General features: G+C 38.7%; 1 protein-coding gene across 11 annotated transcripts in view; it reads right to left on the minus strand.

The window, feature by feature from the left end:
- The window catches only part of SLC9A9 (solute carrier family 9 member A9), a 599,624-nt gene that overhangs the window by 163,137 nt on the left and 417,197 nt on the right, over positions 1–19,290 (minus strand). For all 11 annotated transcript variants that reach the window (XM_072958726.1, XM_072958712.1, XM_072958718.1 and 8 more), the window contains one exon: positions 8,731–8,884. In XM_072958726.1, the coding sequence (XP_072814827.1) occupies positions 8,731–8,884 (154 nt within the window). The remainder of the gene's footprint in view (positions 1–8,730; positions 8,885–19,290) is intronic.

A 19,290-nucleotide genomic window follows, 5' to 3' on the forward strand; every position in this document is an offset into this window, starting at 1 on the left:
GGTTTCCAACTGTAAGTATGGATTTGTCTATTTTTCCTTTTAGATTTACTGGTTTTTGCTTCATACATTTTAAAGCTATGTTATTAGGTACATACACATCTTATATAGTCATGCCTTCTTGGTAAGTTGACCCTTTTACCGCTATGCAATGTCTTTCTTTATCTATGGGTAGTTTTCTTGCTCTGAAGACTATTTTGTCTGGTATTAATATGGCCACTCCAGCTTCAGCTTGGTGTTTACATGGTACATCTTTCTTACATCTTTTCCTATTCCTTTATAATTAATTTAACTATATTATTATATTTAAAGTGTGTTTCTTATAGAGAGGATATCAGCATACAGTGAAGTCTTGTTTTTTTGTCCACCATGACAATCTGTTTCTTTGAACCAACATCTTTATATCATTCAAATTTAATATAATTTTCAATATGCTTAGATTTAGATCTACCATCTTATTATTTGTTTTCTGTTTGTTCTTTTGTTCCCCCATCCCCCATTTCCCTCTCCTCCTTTCTTTGGGGTTATTTGAATTTATTTTGTATTCCATATCATCTATTGGATTTTTGACTATACCTTATCGTTTAGAATTTTTAATAGTTGATCTAGAAATTACAATATAAATACTTAATTTTTCACAGTCTACTTACTAATATTTTATCACTTCATGTGGAATGTAGAAAACTTACATCTTATAGGTCCCTTTATATGTTCTCCTTTCAGAAAACTCCATAAGACAATGTTAACATTTTTCTTTAAACAATCATACATATTTGAAGTGTCTTCAGAGGGAAAAATAGTCTATTATATTAAACTAATATTTACTATTTTTGTTGTTCTTCCTTTGTTCCTGGTGTTCAGAGTTGCCCTCTAATATCATTTCTTCCACCTGAAGAAATTCCTTTGGCATTTTAATTTTTTTTTTAGAGCAAGTCTGCTGGTGAAAAATTCAATTCCCACTTTTGTACAAATTGGATAATATCTAATAATGTGTCTTCAAGTTCACTGACTCTTTCATCTGTCATTCTTTATCTGGTTGTTAATCCAATCCAGTAAATTTTTTGTTTTGGTTACTACATTTTTTGGTTCTAAATTTTCCTTTTTTTTTTCTTTTTGTAGCTTCTGTTTCCCTGCTGATGTTTTTCCAATTTTTTCATTTGTTTCCATTGTGTTTACTCTCACTTCTTGGGGAATAGTTATAATAGGTGCTTTAAAGCCCTGGTCTGTTAAAATCAATATCTGTGTCATCTTGGGGTTGATATGTTAGTTGTCTTTGTCTTTACCTTTGTGAAATTTTAAGATTTCCCTGGTTTTCATATGCTGAGTAATTTTGGATTTATTCTAGCAACTTTGAAGATTATGTTAAGTGACTCTGGATTTAGATGTGTTAAGTGACATAGGTTTCCTCTATGAAGAATGTTGATTTTTTTTTAATCAGTCAATTAACCACATTAGGTCCAAGACACAAATTCTTACCTGCCTTCTTTTATCTGTGGTTCCAATGTCAGTTCAGTTTCAAAGTCTTTGCAGTGCTATTCATATCTGTTCTGCATGTGTGCCATCCAGTGTCTAGTCTGGGGCCTGAGTGATGCTCTCCCTTGTAGTTCATTTGTCAAAGACTTTGGTGAGCTCTTTAGGGTCAGATACATACTTACACAGCTTGGGGGTGAGCTCAAAAGTTTATATACAATTTTATAGGATCACTTTCTTGTGCTCCCTCCACTCCACAATCTCCTCCACATTTTCTGGCTTTCCAAAGCCCACAACTTTAGTTTTCTTACACTGCTATGTGTTTCCCACGATTTTTCCACAATATTGGGCCTGCTTTTAAGCTTAAGCAGTGAGAGGATTAAGAGTGCAAAAAGCCCAATGGGAATTCGTCCCAAGGTCCCAGGACATCAGTTCCTCTGGTTGGAAATTTAGGGGTCTGCCCCACTGTTGCTGCCATCATCACCACTGCCGCCTCAGGTGTGCCTGGCACTGGGATGAGCATGAAGCAAACCCAGGGGATTCCTCTCATCTTCTGCTCCACTGGGGTCCTCTTTCCTGCTCCTTATGCCCAAAACAGAGAATTTATTTTGCAGTTCTTTCTGTTTTCCTTGCTGTGCAATTCTGGCCTTTGAACTGCCTTTGAGTTCAGGTCAAGAGATTCCAGAGAGTAAAAGAAAAATGGGAAATTCACCACTGGTTTAGTAGTACTCTGAATTCTTGTTTCCTTCCCCAGTCTGTCTGCTACTATTTGATTTTAAGAGTCCTTAGATAACTATATACATTCTGTCCAGGGATTTTAATGGCATTCAGTGGAAGAGACAGAGGGGAATAAGTAATCTTACTCCATCTTGACCAGAACTAGAACCTCCTCCATAGCCTTTTGGATCAAAAGTTTCATGTATTGACTTTAAAATATTTTTTTCAGAATTCATCTACTATCGAAAGTAAAGATACATCTATTACTTTAAGTAAGGCACCTATATTGGGTCTTACTTTATGATAGCAGGCAAAAAAATTCTCCTCAATAGAGCAGAATGTTCATTGTTAGGTAAACTTAATAAACGGGTGAAGCTTATTGATACTGATGTTTTCAAGAGCATGTTGGAGAAGATAAATAAGAACTTGCCTAGTGGAGGGTAGCTGGCAGTTGTGAAGATAAAGACCGTTATCTCTGGAACTGGGAAGATGCTGTATACAGAAAGAAAGCATATGAAAGAGCCCAGATGGCATTGGAAGCAAGTTTAGGAGCTGCTAATTCATGCTTGTTAAGAACCTGGAATTTATTTAGGTCAACAACAGGTTACTAGAGTTATCCAATGTTTTCAATAAAATATGCCAAAGTAGATTGGCTTAAGCAATACATAAAAGTTCTGAAACTTTTTTAGAAGAACCCACAGAAAACAGAACATAATTTTCAGTGGGAATTTTAGGTAGGAAATACTAAGTGTAAGTTTACATTCAAATGGATAAACTGGTTTTCCATGTTTCATGTCAGAGGGTATTTCTTGGGCTTGCCAATTAATACAAACTGATACAAAATATACAAATTGGTACAAACTCAATGCAAAATAATAACCCAATGCAAATCAATGATGCGGTGCAAATTAAATATCTGAAAAGATTCTAAGCAAGGATTATTATGTTACGAAGAAAATAGAAGCATGCTCTAGAAAGAGTCTTTCTGAGCTGTTGTATAAATATAATGCTTTTTGTGAGCATTTGTCTTTAAGAGGTTTATCATTTTGACTGCAGAAATAGGAGCTGCCTGTAAAATTGATGAGTCTAGTCACTACATAAAATGAACTAAGCTCCCCAGAGACTCTTTCTTTATATTTCCCATGTAAACCATGCTTTCACAAATACAATTAATTAGTAACACTTTATGTATATGTATGTGTATATATATGCCATAGGCAGTAAAAGAGTGGATAAGAAAAAGTTCGTGTGTGGTCATTTGGGTATAGTTAAAGCAATATTTGTTGAGTACTTACTGTGTGCTCTAAATTTATACATGTAATTCTTAATTCTTGTAACAATCCAAAGAGGTAGGTATTATTATTATTCCAATTTTACAGAGAAGGAAGTTGAAGCATAGAGAGGTTGAATTTATTGCTCAAGTTCCCACAGCTAGTAAGAGAGGGAGACAGGGTTGAGCCCCACACTGTCCACCTCCAAAGTGTGTGTGCTGATTTACTACATTAATATACCAGTGAAGCAAGTCGTTAAACATGCAAAAGACTTTGGATGCTAGAAAGAAAACCAAACAGAACACAGCTACTGAGGGAACATGATTATATGTATGCTTCCATTTTATTAAATTGATATTTCCTCACCTCAGCAATACAAGAAGTCTGTAGATAAGCAGGTATATTTAAGTGTTACTGTTTAAGATTAAAAAATATTACTAAAAATAGTCCTCTCTTTACCTCTGTCTGTATCCCCATGATGGCTGTTATTAAAAATTTTGTAACCAGTGGGTATATATGGTAAAGAAGTCATTCTAGGATGACATAAAATGGGATGGGCCCTAAACCCCAAATAAAATTTAAACTGTTAACTAAAATAATCATAGTTGAGATCTTGCACTATCTACAAGTTATTAACTCTGCAACGGACACAGGGCAGTTTGTGCAATTTTTCTGTTTGATCTGTGGGTGGAAGAGGCCGACAGCTGGCTGACTTGGGATTCCAAATGGGGTTGGAAGATGAGCCTGAGGGTAATAAATTCCTCTAATTCCAAATTCCTATAATTGAGGAAGACAAACTTCCCCGCTTGGCTACCTTAGACCAGGGCTGGCCTTGTTTACCTTTAACTTTTCTAGGTCAAAGAGAAAAATCTGCACTGAAAAATGTCTGCTGTGTGAGTAAGTCAAACCAATCACTCATGATGGATGAAGATTTCCTGTGTTTCTTTTTAACAGGCCTGTCTTGGTTATAAAAGGACATCTCTTTTTCCTCCAGAGGATTTGTTAATCAAGGTAGATTGCAGAGAAAGCTCATTTATTTAGGGCGGCAGAAGAATGAACTAGCTGGGACTGCAGGCTCTGGGGTCAGGCTGCCTCGGCTTGGAGTCTGACTCTGCAGCCCGACAGTGGTGGGACCCCGAGCCACTTCTCCTGGCCTCAGGCATCCTAAGATGTTGCTACGACTATCATCCCCACTTGATAGATTAGAGGCTCGGTCACAGGGAGGTTTGTGCCTTGCACCTTATTATCTAATATCTAGCACAGAGTAAATAGTCAATAAAAGCGGGCTATTATTCTTTGAGACATAAGAAGCAAAAATCTTGAAGCTGTAGACATCCTCTTGATGAGGGCACTTTCTCATTATCGTCTGGAATACAGGTTCTGAACTGCTCTGCTGTGCAAGGCTTTCTGCACTGTGATTCAGATACTTTGAAGAGATGAGTCTAGCATTACTATCTGGGAGAAGCCAGCAAAGGTTTGTACTGTGGTATGGGCTCCATTCTCATGAGATTTGTTAACCCCATGTGATGCTCTACTCTAAACTAAGGATGGGGTTATCACCCTAAATCAATTACCACTGCCCGAAAGCTCTGCCTTATTGGGTTTTGAGGCTTATTTGTGAGCATGTATGATCATTTGGTAGATAATACTGTTTACTGGCCTCTGTAGGGCAAAGCCTGACACTTTGATCCCTTGCTTCCTGGCTAACAGCAGAGCTAGTCCTTGGAGACTGGGGGTTGGGTTTTTCTCACCACCAGTATTAATGTATTTTACAGAAGAGAGGAGATTCGAATTCTAATCAAGAAACCATTCTACTTTCTTTTACATGAAAATCTCCAAAATAATACAGGAAGAGTCTTTTCTTTTTCTCTAGAACTTTAAGAAACAAAGACCTGTGATTTATTTCAAATGCTGAATTAAAAATATCTTGTTATTATTTAAAAAAAAAAACAGCTTTAGGACAAGAAATTTGAATGTGCTTAGGACAAGACTTAACCAATGGAGAATTTGTTTCCTATGTAAAGATCATTCTGAGTTTCTCTAAGCATGAGGTCGTTGCTGTTTTGAAGTTATTTCTATCAAAGTGCAGTTCATATTAATATTATCAATTTTTATCTTATATAAAACATTTTATCTACATCTTACTGTGGTAGTTTGCAGCTGAATAGCAAATTTTATAGGGATTGAAAAATAGCTCAAGTACATACCTAATAATTTAAGAGGAAAAAAATCTAGAAAAAAAATCAAGAAGGGAAGGCAATGTAAAGTGTATAAATAAATCATAACCAAGTGAGGATGTCTGAGTGCATTCGACATCACATTTGCATTCATGCCCCTTGGGTTTCCCTTTATGTGTCATTTTATTAAAGCTCCAATTTACTTACATTGTGGTATTTTATGGAAAGAGTCAGACATGAAAGTTAGTTAATGAGATGTTGCTCTGTAAACAAGCAAAGTCTTGCTAAATATAGTGTAAGTGATGGACAACTATCATTGAAAAGCTATAATAAGATTGAGGATTTCTTTGATAGCATTATAAACCATGACAGGGAGGTGGAGCATAAGATGGTGTCACTGTAACATGGTCAAACCAAATTTATGTCATGCTTGTGTGTGTGTTTGCACACACACTAACTTATGGTCCTGTTCTTTTATGTTTATTCTACTATGTTCTATTTCCCTCCCATTGATGAATGCACAGTGGCATTTTCTCCTCAAGTGAGCGCCTGCTTCCTTCTGGTATAGGTCCTAAAATATGTGAACTGAAGGCTCAGGTGTTCTTGGCCTTGGGCAACCGCAGCCAAATCTGACAGTATTTAATATCAGCCCCATCTCCATGTGGGGTTATAAGTCTAAACCAGTGGTTCTCAAAATGTGCCTAGAACCAGCAGCATCAGCGTTACCTGGAATGGGGTTGAAATGCAAGTTCTTGGGCCCTGACCCAGATCTGCTTGATCAGAAGCTCTGGGGCAAGGGCCCAGTAATCTAAGGTTTAATGGGCCCTCCCGGGGGTTCTGATGTTCATTAAAGTTTGAGAGCTTTTGGTCTTAACTTGGTCCTCCTGCCCTGTGTCCTGTCTGCCTGGGTTGACTTCCTGGCTACACACATCCTTATAAACCTCACTTACCCCCCTCTGATTTCCTCATGACCAGATCTCTGGTCTCTCTAACTGGGTTTCTGCCTGACTTCAGATTAACACTAGTTCCCAGCTGGGACTTCCACCTGGCCTGCAAGACTGGAGCCCTGTTGGCTCCCTTCCCTAAATACATCAGGGTCCTGCTTTCACTGCTCTCCCCTCCTGGCTGGTGGGCAAGTCTGGCACTGAATCAGCAGGGACATTTGGGGCCAGTTCTCACTGAGGCATCCATGACCTGGCAACTCCATGCTGTGCCCCCAGCAGGCCATAAGGCCATAATACTGGCCTAAGATGACCTCCAGGCCCCTCTCGTGTGGGCACTATGGTTGACATTACTATGTTTCTTTATTAGGCTCTGTTTTATAATCTGAATAATTGCTCTAATCTGCCAGAACCCCCAGTGTTATATTACCCTCTCCCTGCTGACCCAGACATCAAGAGACTGCATAAGCTATGACATCTATTTTAAGCCAATGGATACCTTTGGAAAACACCATAGGAGAGCTAGGTAAACACTCTAAGGTAAAACATGTTATTGATTTGGGGACAACCTCTTTAAGGGTAAAGAAAGACAACAGTAGAAAATAAGTTATATTTGAATTACTTCAAGAAAAATGTTGACAACACTACTTTATATTCTGAATATTCGAATTTACCTGATAGAGCCTTCAATATGTTTATCTGCTGGGGATTGGTCTCCTCTAACTCCTGCTTTCCAAGTCCTAATTTTTCTATGCATGGATCCACCTACTGAATTTTACTTTCCAGAAACCCGAACACAGCATTATCTTACTATCAGTTTACATGGGACCCAACACTATAGCATTTAATGTAATATCTGTGCTCATCCAGAGCACTGTGAAAGAAATTACAGGTCACATTTTGCCTGGAAAATAGTCCAGCGAGCATTTCAAAGCTCTCTCCATTTCAACCTTTGGTCAAAGTCCTTTTATGTGTTTAGTAATATTCACAGTACTTTAAGAGGTCCTTTTTGCCCCATGAATATGGCTTAATGCATAGCAACTTGGCCTAGTTTAGACATAAGCTTTCTTATACTAAATTCATGAGCCCTGTTTCTGCTTCTATTTGTCAAATAGATAGAAATTTGTCAGTAAAAGCCTAAAAAAAGGAATTTACTTGTGTGGTTATGTTCATTTAATTTTTTCACGTAGCAATTATTTATTCAGTTCTGCCACGTGCCAGGCACTGCATTGGTGCTCGAATAACAGAGTCCTTGTCTGGAAGAATTTTCTTGGAAGTCCCTTTCCAGTCAGATGGATCTTTTCCTGCCACATGTAGTAGGTACAGATTTGCCTAACAGAGAATGGGTGGGGACTAGGGAGGGGCTTCTTGATCATCAAGATATACGGCTTTGGGAAGTGAAATGTGATTTACGTAAAGCACTGTTACATTCTGGGAGAATGAGGACCCAGGTCAAAGAAACACTTAAATAAAGACAAGAACATTTTACAACAGATTTACCCCTTTTCACAATTGGCACAAGCTGTTCATTTTTCATCAAATTGTCTACTCCTTGAATACTTCAGTTTTATGGCAGTCATCTCCCCCGCACTGCTGATTGGAGGGCCCCTGATGGAAGCCTTGACCCCATCTTCCTTTGAGAAATTGTCTAGTCTGTGTCTATAGCATCCCTCGGGCTAAATATATGGCTCACTAATCAAATACATTTAAGCATTTCCTGTGTCCCTAATTCTATCCTAAGTGCTGTGAGGAATTAAAAATAAAACAAATTCATTTTCTCCTTGGTATTACAGCTTTTTCTGTATTAATCTCTTTGGATCATGAGATCTTGAGGCCAAGACCTGGGTCTTACTCAATTTTGGAAACTCCATAGCATGTCAGATTGTACTCAATAAATGTGGCTGGAGGGAAGATATCAGAGATAAATAAATTCATTCCTAGGGACAGACTGGAAACATACATCATCCGAGATTTCTAGAACTCTTGGAAAAGTTCAGTTCTGTTGGTGATGGGTCATGTTGTTTCACCTTGTCTGCTTTACCCCCGGGGAAGTTAGTGGACAGACATGCCGTTGCACTCTGGACCAAATTAGCAACACAAGAACAGCAGTGCAGGCATGCCTCGTCATGATTTCCTTCGTCAAGCAGCGTCACTCACCTGATCTGAAGCCAAGTCAGCATGGGGGTCGTTCCTCCCCCAAACACCCAGACTGTGAAGAACACGAGGAGCAGCGTGGTGGAAAACATCATTTGTTTGGGCTGAGATTCTGTGTTCCGAATAGCTAAGGCAAAGGCGATCGCTCCTCGCAAACCTTACAGGAAAAACCAAAAAAAGGAAATAAGGATCCACATGAGTCTCATTCTCATTTCATTGAATTTATCTTTACAGTTTATTGACAAACACAATCAGTTTTTAAAATTAAACTTTTTATTTTGGGATAATTGTAGAGTCACAGGCAGCTGCAAGAAATAATAAGAGACTTGCTGTGTGCCCTTTTCTCACCCCCCTCCCCCCAGTGATAACGTCTTTCGAAACTCTATTACAAGACTGCAACCAGGATTTGACACTGATATAGTCAAGATTCAGTGCATTTCCATCACCACAAAGATCCCTCACTTTGCCCTTTTATCACCACACCTACTCCTCTCCCACAAACTCCCTCCTTAACATCTGGCACCCAGTAATCAATTTCTATAATTTTCCCATTTCAAGAATGATATATAAATGGAATCATGAAATATGTAGCCTTTTGGGATTTTTTTTTTCCCACCCGGCATAATTCTCTGGATGCCTCAGGTTGCCTAATGTATTGATTGTTTGTTCCTTTTTATTGTCTAGCAGTATTTCCATGGTATGGATGTTCCACAGTTTGTTTAACCATCATCTGTTAAAGGACATCTGGGTAGTTTCCAGGTTTTGGCTATTACAAATAAGGCTGCTGTATGTGTGAACATAAGTTTTCATCTCTCTGAGATAAATGCCCAGGAGTGCAATCACTGAGTTATTCATTATTTGCATATTTTTAAAAGAAATTACCAAATTTTCCCAGAATGGCTATACCATTTCACATTCCTGCCAGCAATGTATGTCATTCAGTTTCTCTGCACCTTTACCCACATTTAGTGTCGTCACTATTTTTATTTTAGCATTTTTCTGTTGGTGTTGAATATTTGTTAATGTGCTCATTTGTTATCTGTATACGCTCTTGGGTGAAATGGCTCATGTCGTTATCTCATTTTCTAATTGGATTGTTGGATTTTTGATTGTTAAATTTGGAGAGGTCTTTATATGGTCTAGATAATAGTCCTTTGTTGGGTATGTAGTTTGCAAATCTAGATTAGTTTAAAATCTAATCTGTTGATTTTCCCTTTTATGAATCATCTGAAGTCAAGTCTAAGAAGTCTTTACTTAGCTCTAGATCCCAAATTGTTTTCCTAAAAGTTATATGGCTTTACATTTTACATCTATGTCCATGGTCTTTTGAGTTAATTCTGGTATAAAGGGCGAGGTGTAGGCTGAGGATCATTTTTTCTTTTTCTTTTTTTTTTGCCTATGAATGTTTAATTACTCTGTTGAATTGCTTTTGCACTTTTGTCAATAATCAGTTGGATATATCTGTGTGGTTCTATTCTTGGGTTCTCTATTCTGTTCCACTGATCTATGTGTCCTATCCCTTTTAATGGTACATTGTCATATTTATTCTGGGTATATAGTAACCTTTAATGACAGAGAGACTGGTTCTTATATTTCATTTTCAAAATAGTTTTAACTATTTTAGATCTTTTGCCCTTCCATAAAATTTTAAAAAGAATATTGTCTGTATTTACAAAAAAACTTTCTGAGCACAAGTACTTTTTAAAAATTGAATGTGTTAGACAACAAGAGAAAACAAGCTTATGGGAACATTGAAAATTAATAAATAATTAAATAACATTTAAGATTTACTCCAGCCTGATAAGACACTTTTACAAAGACTATAATCTAAACTGATCTATTAAAACCTGCTTTATTTGTTTATTTTTCTTCTTTAATAACAATATCTAATGAATTTTTATGAATATATTAAGTGTATTTGTAAGAAGAGGTATTAAAGATTAAATTGCTAAAATTTCAAATCAAAGTGTGATGACATAAAAACAGATGTAGACTTCAAAGCAGAGGAAATAAAAGCACAAGTAGTAACGTAAAAATGTTAAAATGGACAGTCTGTCTCAGGTAACACAAAACTTACAAGACATTTACAGGCTCTGTTATACCATGTAACAGGGGAGATAAACATTTATAATGACATCAAATATAAGTCAAAGAGGTAGTGATTCTGTTATTTTTTATAGGAAGGTTTAAGTCATATACAAAAAATGTCAATGGTCCACTCTTTGTAATATTTACTGTATCATTTAGGTTTCTACATTTCCAAATTTTTATTCATACATTAAAAGACTTTCAGACATTGGATACAGGGGAGGATGAGGAACACTATAAGCACTCTGGTTTTTACCCTTGGATTAGCAACTTAGACTACAATGCTCCTTTCTTATCTCCACACTGAGAATATCCAAGAGACAAGTGACATAATACAAGATCCAGAGGATTCGACTAGAGACTTAATGTATTTTGCCTGAAACAAGGAAGCTTCAGAAAGAGAGGGGAACATGCACTCTGATTATAAAATTACCTTCAAGGAACAAAATGTAATGGAGGAAGAAAATTATTCTAAATCTCCATGTAGACAAGGAAATGGCCCGAAGATAAGGAAGATAACATTTGAAGTAGATATTAATAAAAAAAAGTTCTTATACATCAGAAATTCTGAACACATAGATGATTGTACTCAGGAAGGAAAGTTTCCCACCAGAGATGTTCAAGCATTCAGACCCAGCTGAGGACAAGAGAGTGGGGATATTAATAACCCTTAATACTGGAGAATATTTCAATAATGTCTCCAGGAAATACAAATGGTGTCATTAGGAAATGAGAATCGAAGGAAACAGTTTTGCAACAGCCTTCTGTATCTGAGGAGAAAACGTATAGGTGAAGGTAAAGCTCCTAGCACTGTTTAATTGGTATAAGCTTGGAGACAGAAGGTGATCTCTCCATTTTCTCTTTTCCTTAAGCTCACACTGCCAGAAATGCTCATAAAGCAGCATCGCTCCACATTATGTGGTGTGTATTAGAAACACTGAGTGATGAGGCTCTAAGTATTTGTTTTCACTTTGTTGAATATTCGTGTGTATGTGTGTGTTGGTTTATCTTTTGTTTTTACTTTGAATTTTGTGAGAAAGAAAAGAATAGAGACTGGAATAAAAGTTAAAAGTTGCTGTATCATGCTTATGGTAAACTTTCCATGTTAGATATCAAGGGCAAGGAAGGACATAATGTATCTTTCTAAATATGTTTAACACTGTACTGTTATTATGTGAAACTAGCGTAACTAGGTTCTTAAATCTAAATTATCTATTCATGGGCAGTTCTTGTTTTAAAAACATACTCAGAAGTGTTTACACACTACTGTATAAAAAAGATAAACAACAAAGACCTACTATATAGCACAGGGACCTACATTCAATATCTTGCCATAACCTATAATGGAAAGTAATCTGGAAAAGAAAAAAATATATATATCTATAACTGAATCACTTTGCTGTTCACCTGAAACATTATAAATCAACAATACTTCAATTAAAAAAGTAAAAAATAAATAAATATTAAAAAAATAAAAAGTTGAATCAAAAAAAGATAACCATTATTCTGACTCCTAAAAAAATCTATATCCTATATATAAAACTCTCTATATTTACAGGAGATGCAATATGGAGATCTCTAAAAGAAAAAAAAGAAGAAGAAGAAGAAGAAGAAGAAGAAGAAGAAGAAGAAGAAGAAGAAGAAGAAGAAGAAGAAGAAGGAGGAGGAGGAGGAGGAGGAGGAGGAGGAGGAGGAGGAGGAGGAGGAGGAGGAGGAGAAGAAGAAGAAGAAGAAGAAGAAGAAGAAGAAAGAAGAAAGAAAAGTGCAGCCACTTCCTTGTACTTGTGGCATATTAAGGAACATTGCTAATTAGAACCAACTCCAAGATGGCCCTACAAGAGGATGCCTTCTCCATATAATGACCACTTAAAAAAACCACAAAACAATGTGTGTTTTGGAGAAGAGAGCATATGTCTGTAGCCCTGGCTACACGTGGCAGATATGGTACATGCCACCTGTGAGGTGGCCTGGTAGCACGGGAAGCCTGGAATGGAGCAAGGTGAGGTCACTAAGTGAACAAAGTGAAGCTAATTTAGAACTCCAAATAAGAACGATTGCCTATGTCCCACTCATCCTTTACGATTCCAAAGTTACTGATTATACATTTGGAGCCTAGAAAATTGTCAAGTTAATGGCCATTCATTGCTCCATTTGAGACATGCGTCTTAGTCTGCCATAACAAAATACCTTCATCTGGGTAGTTTCAGCAACAGAAATTTCTTTCTGGCCGTTGTGGAGGCTACGATGTGTAAGATCAGGATGCCAGCATGGCCAAGTTCTGTCCGAGCCATCTCTGGCTTGCAGAAGGCCGCCTGCTTGTTGTGCAAGAGCAGGCTTGGTGGTGTCTCTTCTTATAAGGGCCTTAATCTCATCATAGGGTTCCCACCCTTCTAACCTCATTTAGACCTAATTATCTCCCGAAGTCTCCATCTCCAAATAACATCATATTGGAAGTTAGGGCTTCAACTTATGAATTTGAGGGGGACACAATTCAGGCTAGAGTAATATGCATTGGTTATCTGCTGTGTGGAGGTTCTGGGCACACTTCTCCTATCTTCTTCACACCACAGATTTGGGAAACAGAGGACTTTAGGATTGACATAAATTACTTAGGCTGCCAGCAAAACACTAGAAATGAAAGATTAGTATTGACTTAGGAGTTTCTTTTAGCAAAACATTATTTCCAAAGAACACATGCCATTTTGCTTAAAAAACAGGTCATTCAGAACTCACTGTCAAAACTTACCCTTTGGTTTGTTTTATAGATATGTTGACTCTTCGGCTTTACCTTTCTTTTTCTCCTTGTTTTGGCCAACTAAAGGACATAACTCTATACTTTTGGGGACTGATAGACTATACCATTTCATTTTAGACGGGTTTAGATGTTCAGAGACTTGACATATTTCACATACTCAGTTGGAAAAGTTAGCATCATCTTGGGGAATAAAAGAATTACCTGCAATTAAAAGTGGTTTCATTTAAAATTGGCCTCTAAGGGATTCTTATGTTAATTATACTGATGTTCTATTCATAACAATAGAAGACTATTGAACCAAGGAAAGCTTTCAGGCAAGGACCCCTGCTGCAGAAAATGTGTAGCTTCCTGTTTATCTTTAAACAGCAAAGGTGAAACTAAATCTGTTATAAATTTGCAAATGTGTTCCAAATGGGTGAAGGTCATACGTAGCTGCATTTAAATTACAGGAATTTTAAGTACCCTCTCAGGCGTTTTTATTGAAGGTGCAAAGCAACAGTCAAACCCTAAACTTTTACTAAGCACATGTTACCCAAGACACGGTAGGAGAATGCCATGATGAAGCAGCTTAGGTTCCTCTGAACAGAGGAACCTGTGCCATGATTCACGGTCCCCTCAAAATGATTCTCTTAATAGGTAAACTATGATAAAGAGTTTTAGAGGTATAAAGAGTATGCTTTGCATGTATAGTCTGATGACAGGCCCAAATCATGACCATTGTCAGCAAATGTGCAATGTTCAAGGTGCTGAAATCAATGGTGGCGTAAAGAGATCTTTGCATACATGGTTTTCTATACTTGAATCATTTTTCCCCCATCCAATTTCCCTCCGGTTCTTTCTCCATTAACCCTTACCCAAATTTTACCTAATTCCAACTGCTCTTCAGAGCTCAGTGAGCCTCTGATTTCTCTATGCAGCCTCCTCTGAGGCCTGGGCCTGGGTTGGGCTAACTTATATTCCTAGTATAACCTGTGCTCAGCCTATCAGGGGACTTATGACTTTACATTGTAATTGGCTGGCTTTTTGTTTATCCACGACACTTAGAGCAATGCCAAGCACATAGTAGGTGCTCAATAAATATTTGCTGAACAAGTCAATGAAGGGATGAATGTTCTAATTCTTCATGATTCTAGATTATATGTGAAAAACCTCTTAGTTTAATGGAATGGTTGAGTGATTATTTCTGCAAGTTCGGCTTCTATTCTTTTATTTTTTACTGAGACCCTTAAAGCCTTGTATTGACAGTCAAGAGACCTGGGATCTGTTCTCAGGCCTGTCTGACAGGTTGCATGATCATAAGCAGGTTGCTTCGTCTGGATCTGTGTTGTCTCATCACTAAATAGAGGTTTTAAGACTAGCTTATGCTCTTTATCCAGAAGTGCCCATCAGAATGACACTTACAAATACAGGTAGTCACTCATGCTAGTGTCCGGCCTCTAGAGATGTGGATTCAGCAAAATGAGTTAACAGATAGCTCAGGCTCCTCTCCCTTCCCTCTGTACCACCTTGGTCTAAGGCCCATCACCTCTCATGACCTCTGACTGTGCCTTTGACCAACACTCTGGTCTCTTGGCCTCACAGCCCCCATCCTTTCCTTCTTCTAGACTATTGATGTCCTTCTGAACATTTTCCTCAAACTCTAGCTGTATGAGGTTGTGATCTGACCCAGTAACCACAAGTGGCTTCCTGTAGCCCACAGAAACCCTTCAATCAGAACTACATTCTGCTCTTCCTGTCTACCTCCTCTTGTCCACTGAGAACTTTTCAGACCAACAACGTGGTCTCCTTTCTCTCCATAAACAATTGTTATCCTTGCCTCTGTGCTGTGATCCCACCGTTAACCCCTTGTTTTACTTCTTTCTGCCTCTATTCCATCCCATGAAGTTTTCCTGGAATACTCCAGTCCATATTGTTTTCTGTTTCTTGGAAATCCTATAAAACATATTGCTCATGCCACTCATATTATTCAGTGATAGTCTGAGATGAGTCAGTAGCTTAATGTGATTTCTTCTTTATCCTTAATTCTTCATCTTTTAAAAGGTTGGAATTACTTCTTCTTTATACAGTTCTTATAACTCTCATAGTACCCAAAACATGAAATTCAGCAAATGCTTTTGAATTGAATGATTACAGTAGTTTCAGACCCTCTAGATATTAGGTGGTGGTATTCATGTATAAATTCATTCATTTTTTCATTTATTCAGGCTCCAGGGGACAGAAGAAATCAAGAAAGTCTCCGCCTTAAAGGGCTTCCAGACTAGTTGAAAAAAAAGAAAAGAAAAGAAAAAAGTATGGAAGGTGCTATGAGGAAAACTAAAGTATAGTAAGAAGATAGAGACTGTGTTTATGTGAAGGGTAGGGGTGTTTAGGAAAGCTGTTTTGGTAAAGTGACATTTGAGCATAGACTGTAATAGAATGAGGGAGAGGCCATGTGAATATCTAGAAGAAAGACATTTCAGGCTTCTGGAATAGTAGGTGCAAAGGCCTTGGGGCAGGGATGTACTTGACATGTTCAAGTTGTAGCAAATTGGCTGGTGTGGCTGGAGTGGAATACATGTGGGGGGTGGGGGAAGGATGTGGATGGAGATAATGCCAAATTGGTAACTGAGCCAGATCATGTTGGGCTCTTAGAACAACAGACTTTTGAGATGAAATACTTTAGGAAGGTTTTTGGCAGGGTAGTGATATGATCCATTCTATGTTTAAAAGGTTTAGTCTGACTCTGCTATGAAAAACAGACCTCCAGGACAGAGGTAGGAGGTCAGAGCTGCTGCATTAATCTAGGGAAGAAGTGAAAGTGAATCAGAACAGGTTGGTAGCGTGGTAATGCTGGAATAACATCAAAGGTCCACAAGCTAATGGGTTGGACGAGGGGTATGAGATGAAGAGAGAACTCCAAGAGCTAATGGCCTGAGCTGCTGGATGAATTAGGGAAAACTGTGGAAGGAGCATGTTTGGGTGTAAGGTGGGGAGAGGTCCAGGGTTATGTTCTGGCCATGTGAAGTCCAAGATACTTCTTAGTCATACAAGTGGAGAGCTTGAGTGGGTGGTTGGATCCAAGAATCTGGAGTTCAGGGGAGAGGGTACAATCTTTTTACTGGAGAGAGTGGGAAGATAGGAAGAAAGTTTGGTTTGAAAGTGTGAAAAGATAAATTTTATTTTAAAGCAAGTTTGATCTTGCTTCAAGGCCTTTGTACATGCTGCTTCTCCCACTTCCAGGGCTCCTCCCAGGCTGCCCCCGACTGCTCCTCCTCATCTCAGTCCTAGGAAGGCTGCCCTGAACATGCCATCTAAGTGCCCTCCACTCTAACCCAGGTCTTTTTTGCATGTCTATAACTACACTTATCACCATCTGAAATTATATGTTTAGTTTTTAACCTTTAAGACCTGTGTCCCTCCACAAGAAAGCGAGCCTGGTGACAGCAGGCCCAGGGCCAGGGTGCTGCCTCTCAGTGAGCAGGCCCCCCCTAAGCACTGCATGAATGCATGAATGAACGGATGAGGGAAAGGCCATATTTTGCATCTGAAACCGAACTGGAACCCAAAGGAAAGCGAGCAGTAGTGGGACAGAGATGCAGAAACGTCCCTGAGAAACTGACCCATTCTTTAAAAGAAATGTCCCTCAGATGGGTTATTTTGCTGACTCTCTTTCCATTTGGGATATAATCCACTGCAATTCTCCTTTTTCCATTTACTTCAAGTACTGTGAGAGGGCTGATTCTAAAGATTTAACACATTCTTATCATTAATCTGATAAATCAAACCCTAGTTTGGGTCTACAATTGACTAATGTATTGCTTTTACACTTGCTGAAGTCCCGTGACCTTGCGAAGAGTAACTACTTTCAGCAAAAATGTCAGTCTGATTTCAAAGTACATTTTCCAAGATCGTACAACCTTGTTACACAGTCCCATTTTCAGTTCAACATCGTTTTATCACATGGAAGTGAAGCCAACAGATTGTTTCAGTGAAAAAGCCTTCTGCATTCAAAAATAAATTGAGTTTTTCTGGAAACTCAGTCTGTGTTAGGCAAGCAGAACTTTCTCTCCATCTCTCTTCCTGAACGTGAATCATTTAAACGTAAGACTACTGAGAAGGAATGCAACATAACTTCAGTGTATTTTTTCTTTAAATAAAGTTTGTTTTTGGACACCCTGGGCAGCCAGGAAGGGTAATTGTAATTAGGATTAGCTCTGTCACAGCTCTGAGTTAACATGCATAGATGCCTCTGGCTTTGGAAGCTTATTTTTATATGGGTCATGAGGATGTGGTAGGAAACTGTGGAATAATCCTTGCCACTAGCTGAAATCTTCAACAGAGCGTTTCAAGACAAAGGCTAACAGAGATCAGAAGAAAGTCAACATTCGGTGAGCAGTACCCAACAATGGCCAGGACGTGTTCCAAAGGTCTGTGTCTGTTTAGGTCAGTGGTTCCCAACTTGGGTGACTTTGTCCCCCAGGGAATATCTGGCAATGTCTGGAGACATTTGATGATCCACAGCTGGAAGGTGGGAGGTACTACAACTAATCTAATGGGTAGAGATCAGGGGTGCTGCTACCATGTACAAGACAATCCCCACAAAAAGGAATTATTGGCTCCAAATAGTTGTTGGGGTTGAGAGACCATGGTTTATAGATACTGGATTGCTTTTCCCCATAGAGGTAATGTTATGAATACTGATCATGTTCCTACTGCAGAGGCTATTTTGGCAGAGATGGCTATCCATCCACTGGTACCTATTTTTATCATCCATGTCATGCTGCTATAACTGCATCAACTATATTTTCTAGCATCTCTTGCAGCTAGGAAGAGCCATCTGGCTGATTCTCACCAGTGAAATGAGAGCAGAGGTGATGTACGTCATTTCTGGGCCAGGCTTGTAAGAAGCAGCTGTTCCGATTGCAGTCTCTCTCCCTTTCTCCCAGCCAGTTATAAACCATGATGAATTCCTCTAGCGGTGGTTCCCACACTTTAGCTACATCAGAATTAACTGGAGAACCTGTTCAACCTGAGACTGCTAGGCTCCACCCCCAGTGTGTCTGGTCCAGCATGCATGCCTGTGGCGGGGCCTGAGAATTTGCATTTCTAACAAGTTCCCAGGTGTTGTTGCTACTGCTGCTCCAGGGACCACACTTTTAGAACCCTTGACTTAGGGGATTATGATGCCAGAAGGTAGAAGAGCTTGGTGATACCTGAATCACCACCTGGAGGAGAGGCATCTGCTCCCTACCCCCATATTAATACCCACCCTGGCCTGTGACTTGAACCAGAAAGGATCAACACTATGGTTCAACAAATGAATTTAGAGAGTCTGTGTGTTCCAGCAGCTCAGCCTATCATAAGGCTCTCTACACCTACCTACCCTACATCCTTCTCCCCGACATGTCCCTGTAGAATCAGAATATTTTCTTAACAGATGAGGAAATAAGGGCTAGGAGGACTGGCGTGGCCAAGGTTACATAGTAAATGGTATGGCTGGTTATTCAATCTGTGTCTCATCCCCCCGATTGAATATATAACCTGTAACAGAGATTTAAAAAAATGGTTATCTTAAGAATTTGAATTTTCAGGAAAGATGCAAAGAAGATTTTCTTCTCCTTTCCTAGGTAGAAGATCAACCTGAGGCAACATTTTGAAATAGATGTTTTGCCTTTGCTCTCCCTCCCCAATTCTCTCTGTGCCTTCTGTCTCTGTCTCTGTCTCTGTCTCTCTCCCTTTCC

Source organism: Vicugna pacos, chromosome 1 (genome assembly GCF_048564905.1).
Source record: "Vicugna pacos chromosome 1, VicPac4, whole genome shotgun sequence".
Taxonomy (NCBI): domain Eukaryota; kingdom Metazoa; phylum Chordata; class Mammalia; order Artiodactyla; family Camelidae; genus Vicugna; species Vicugna pacos.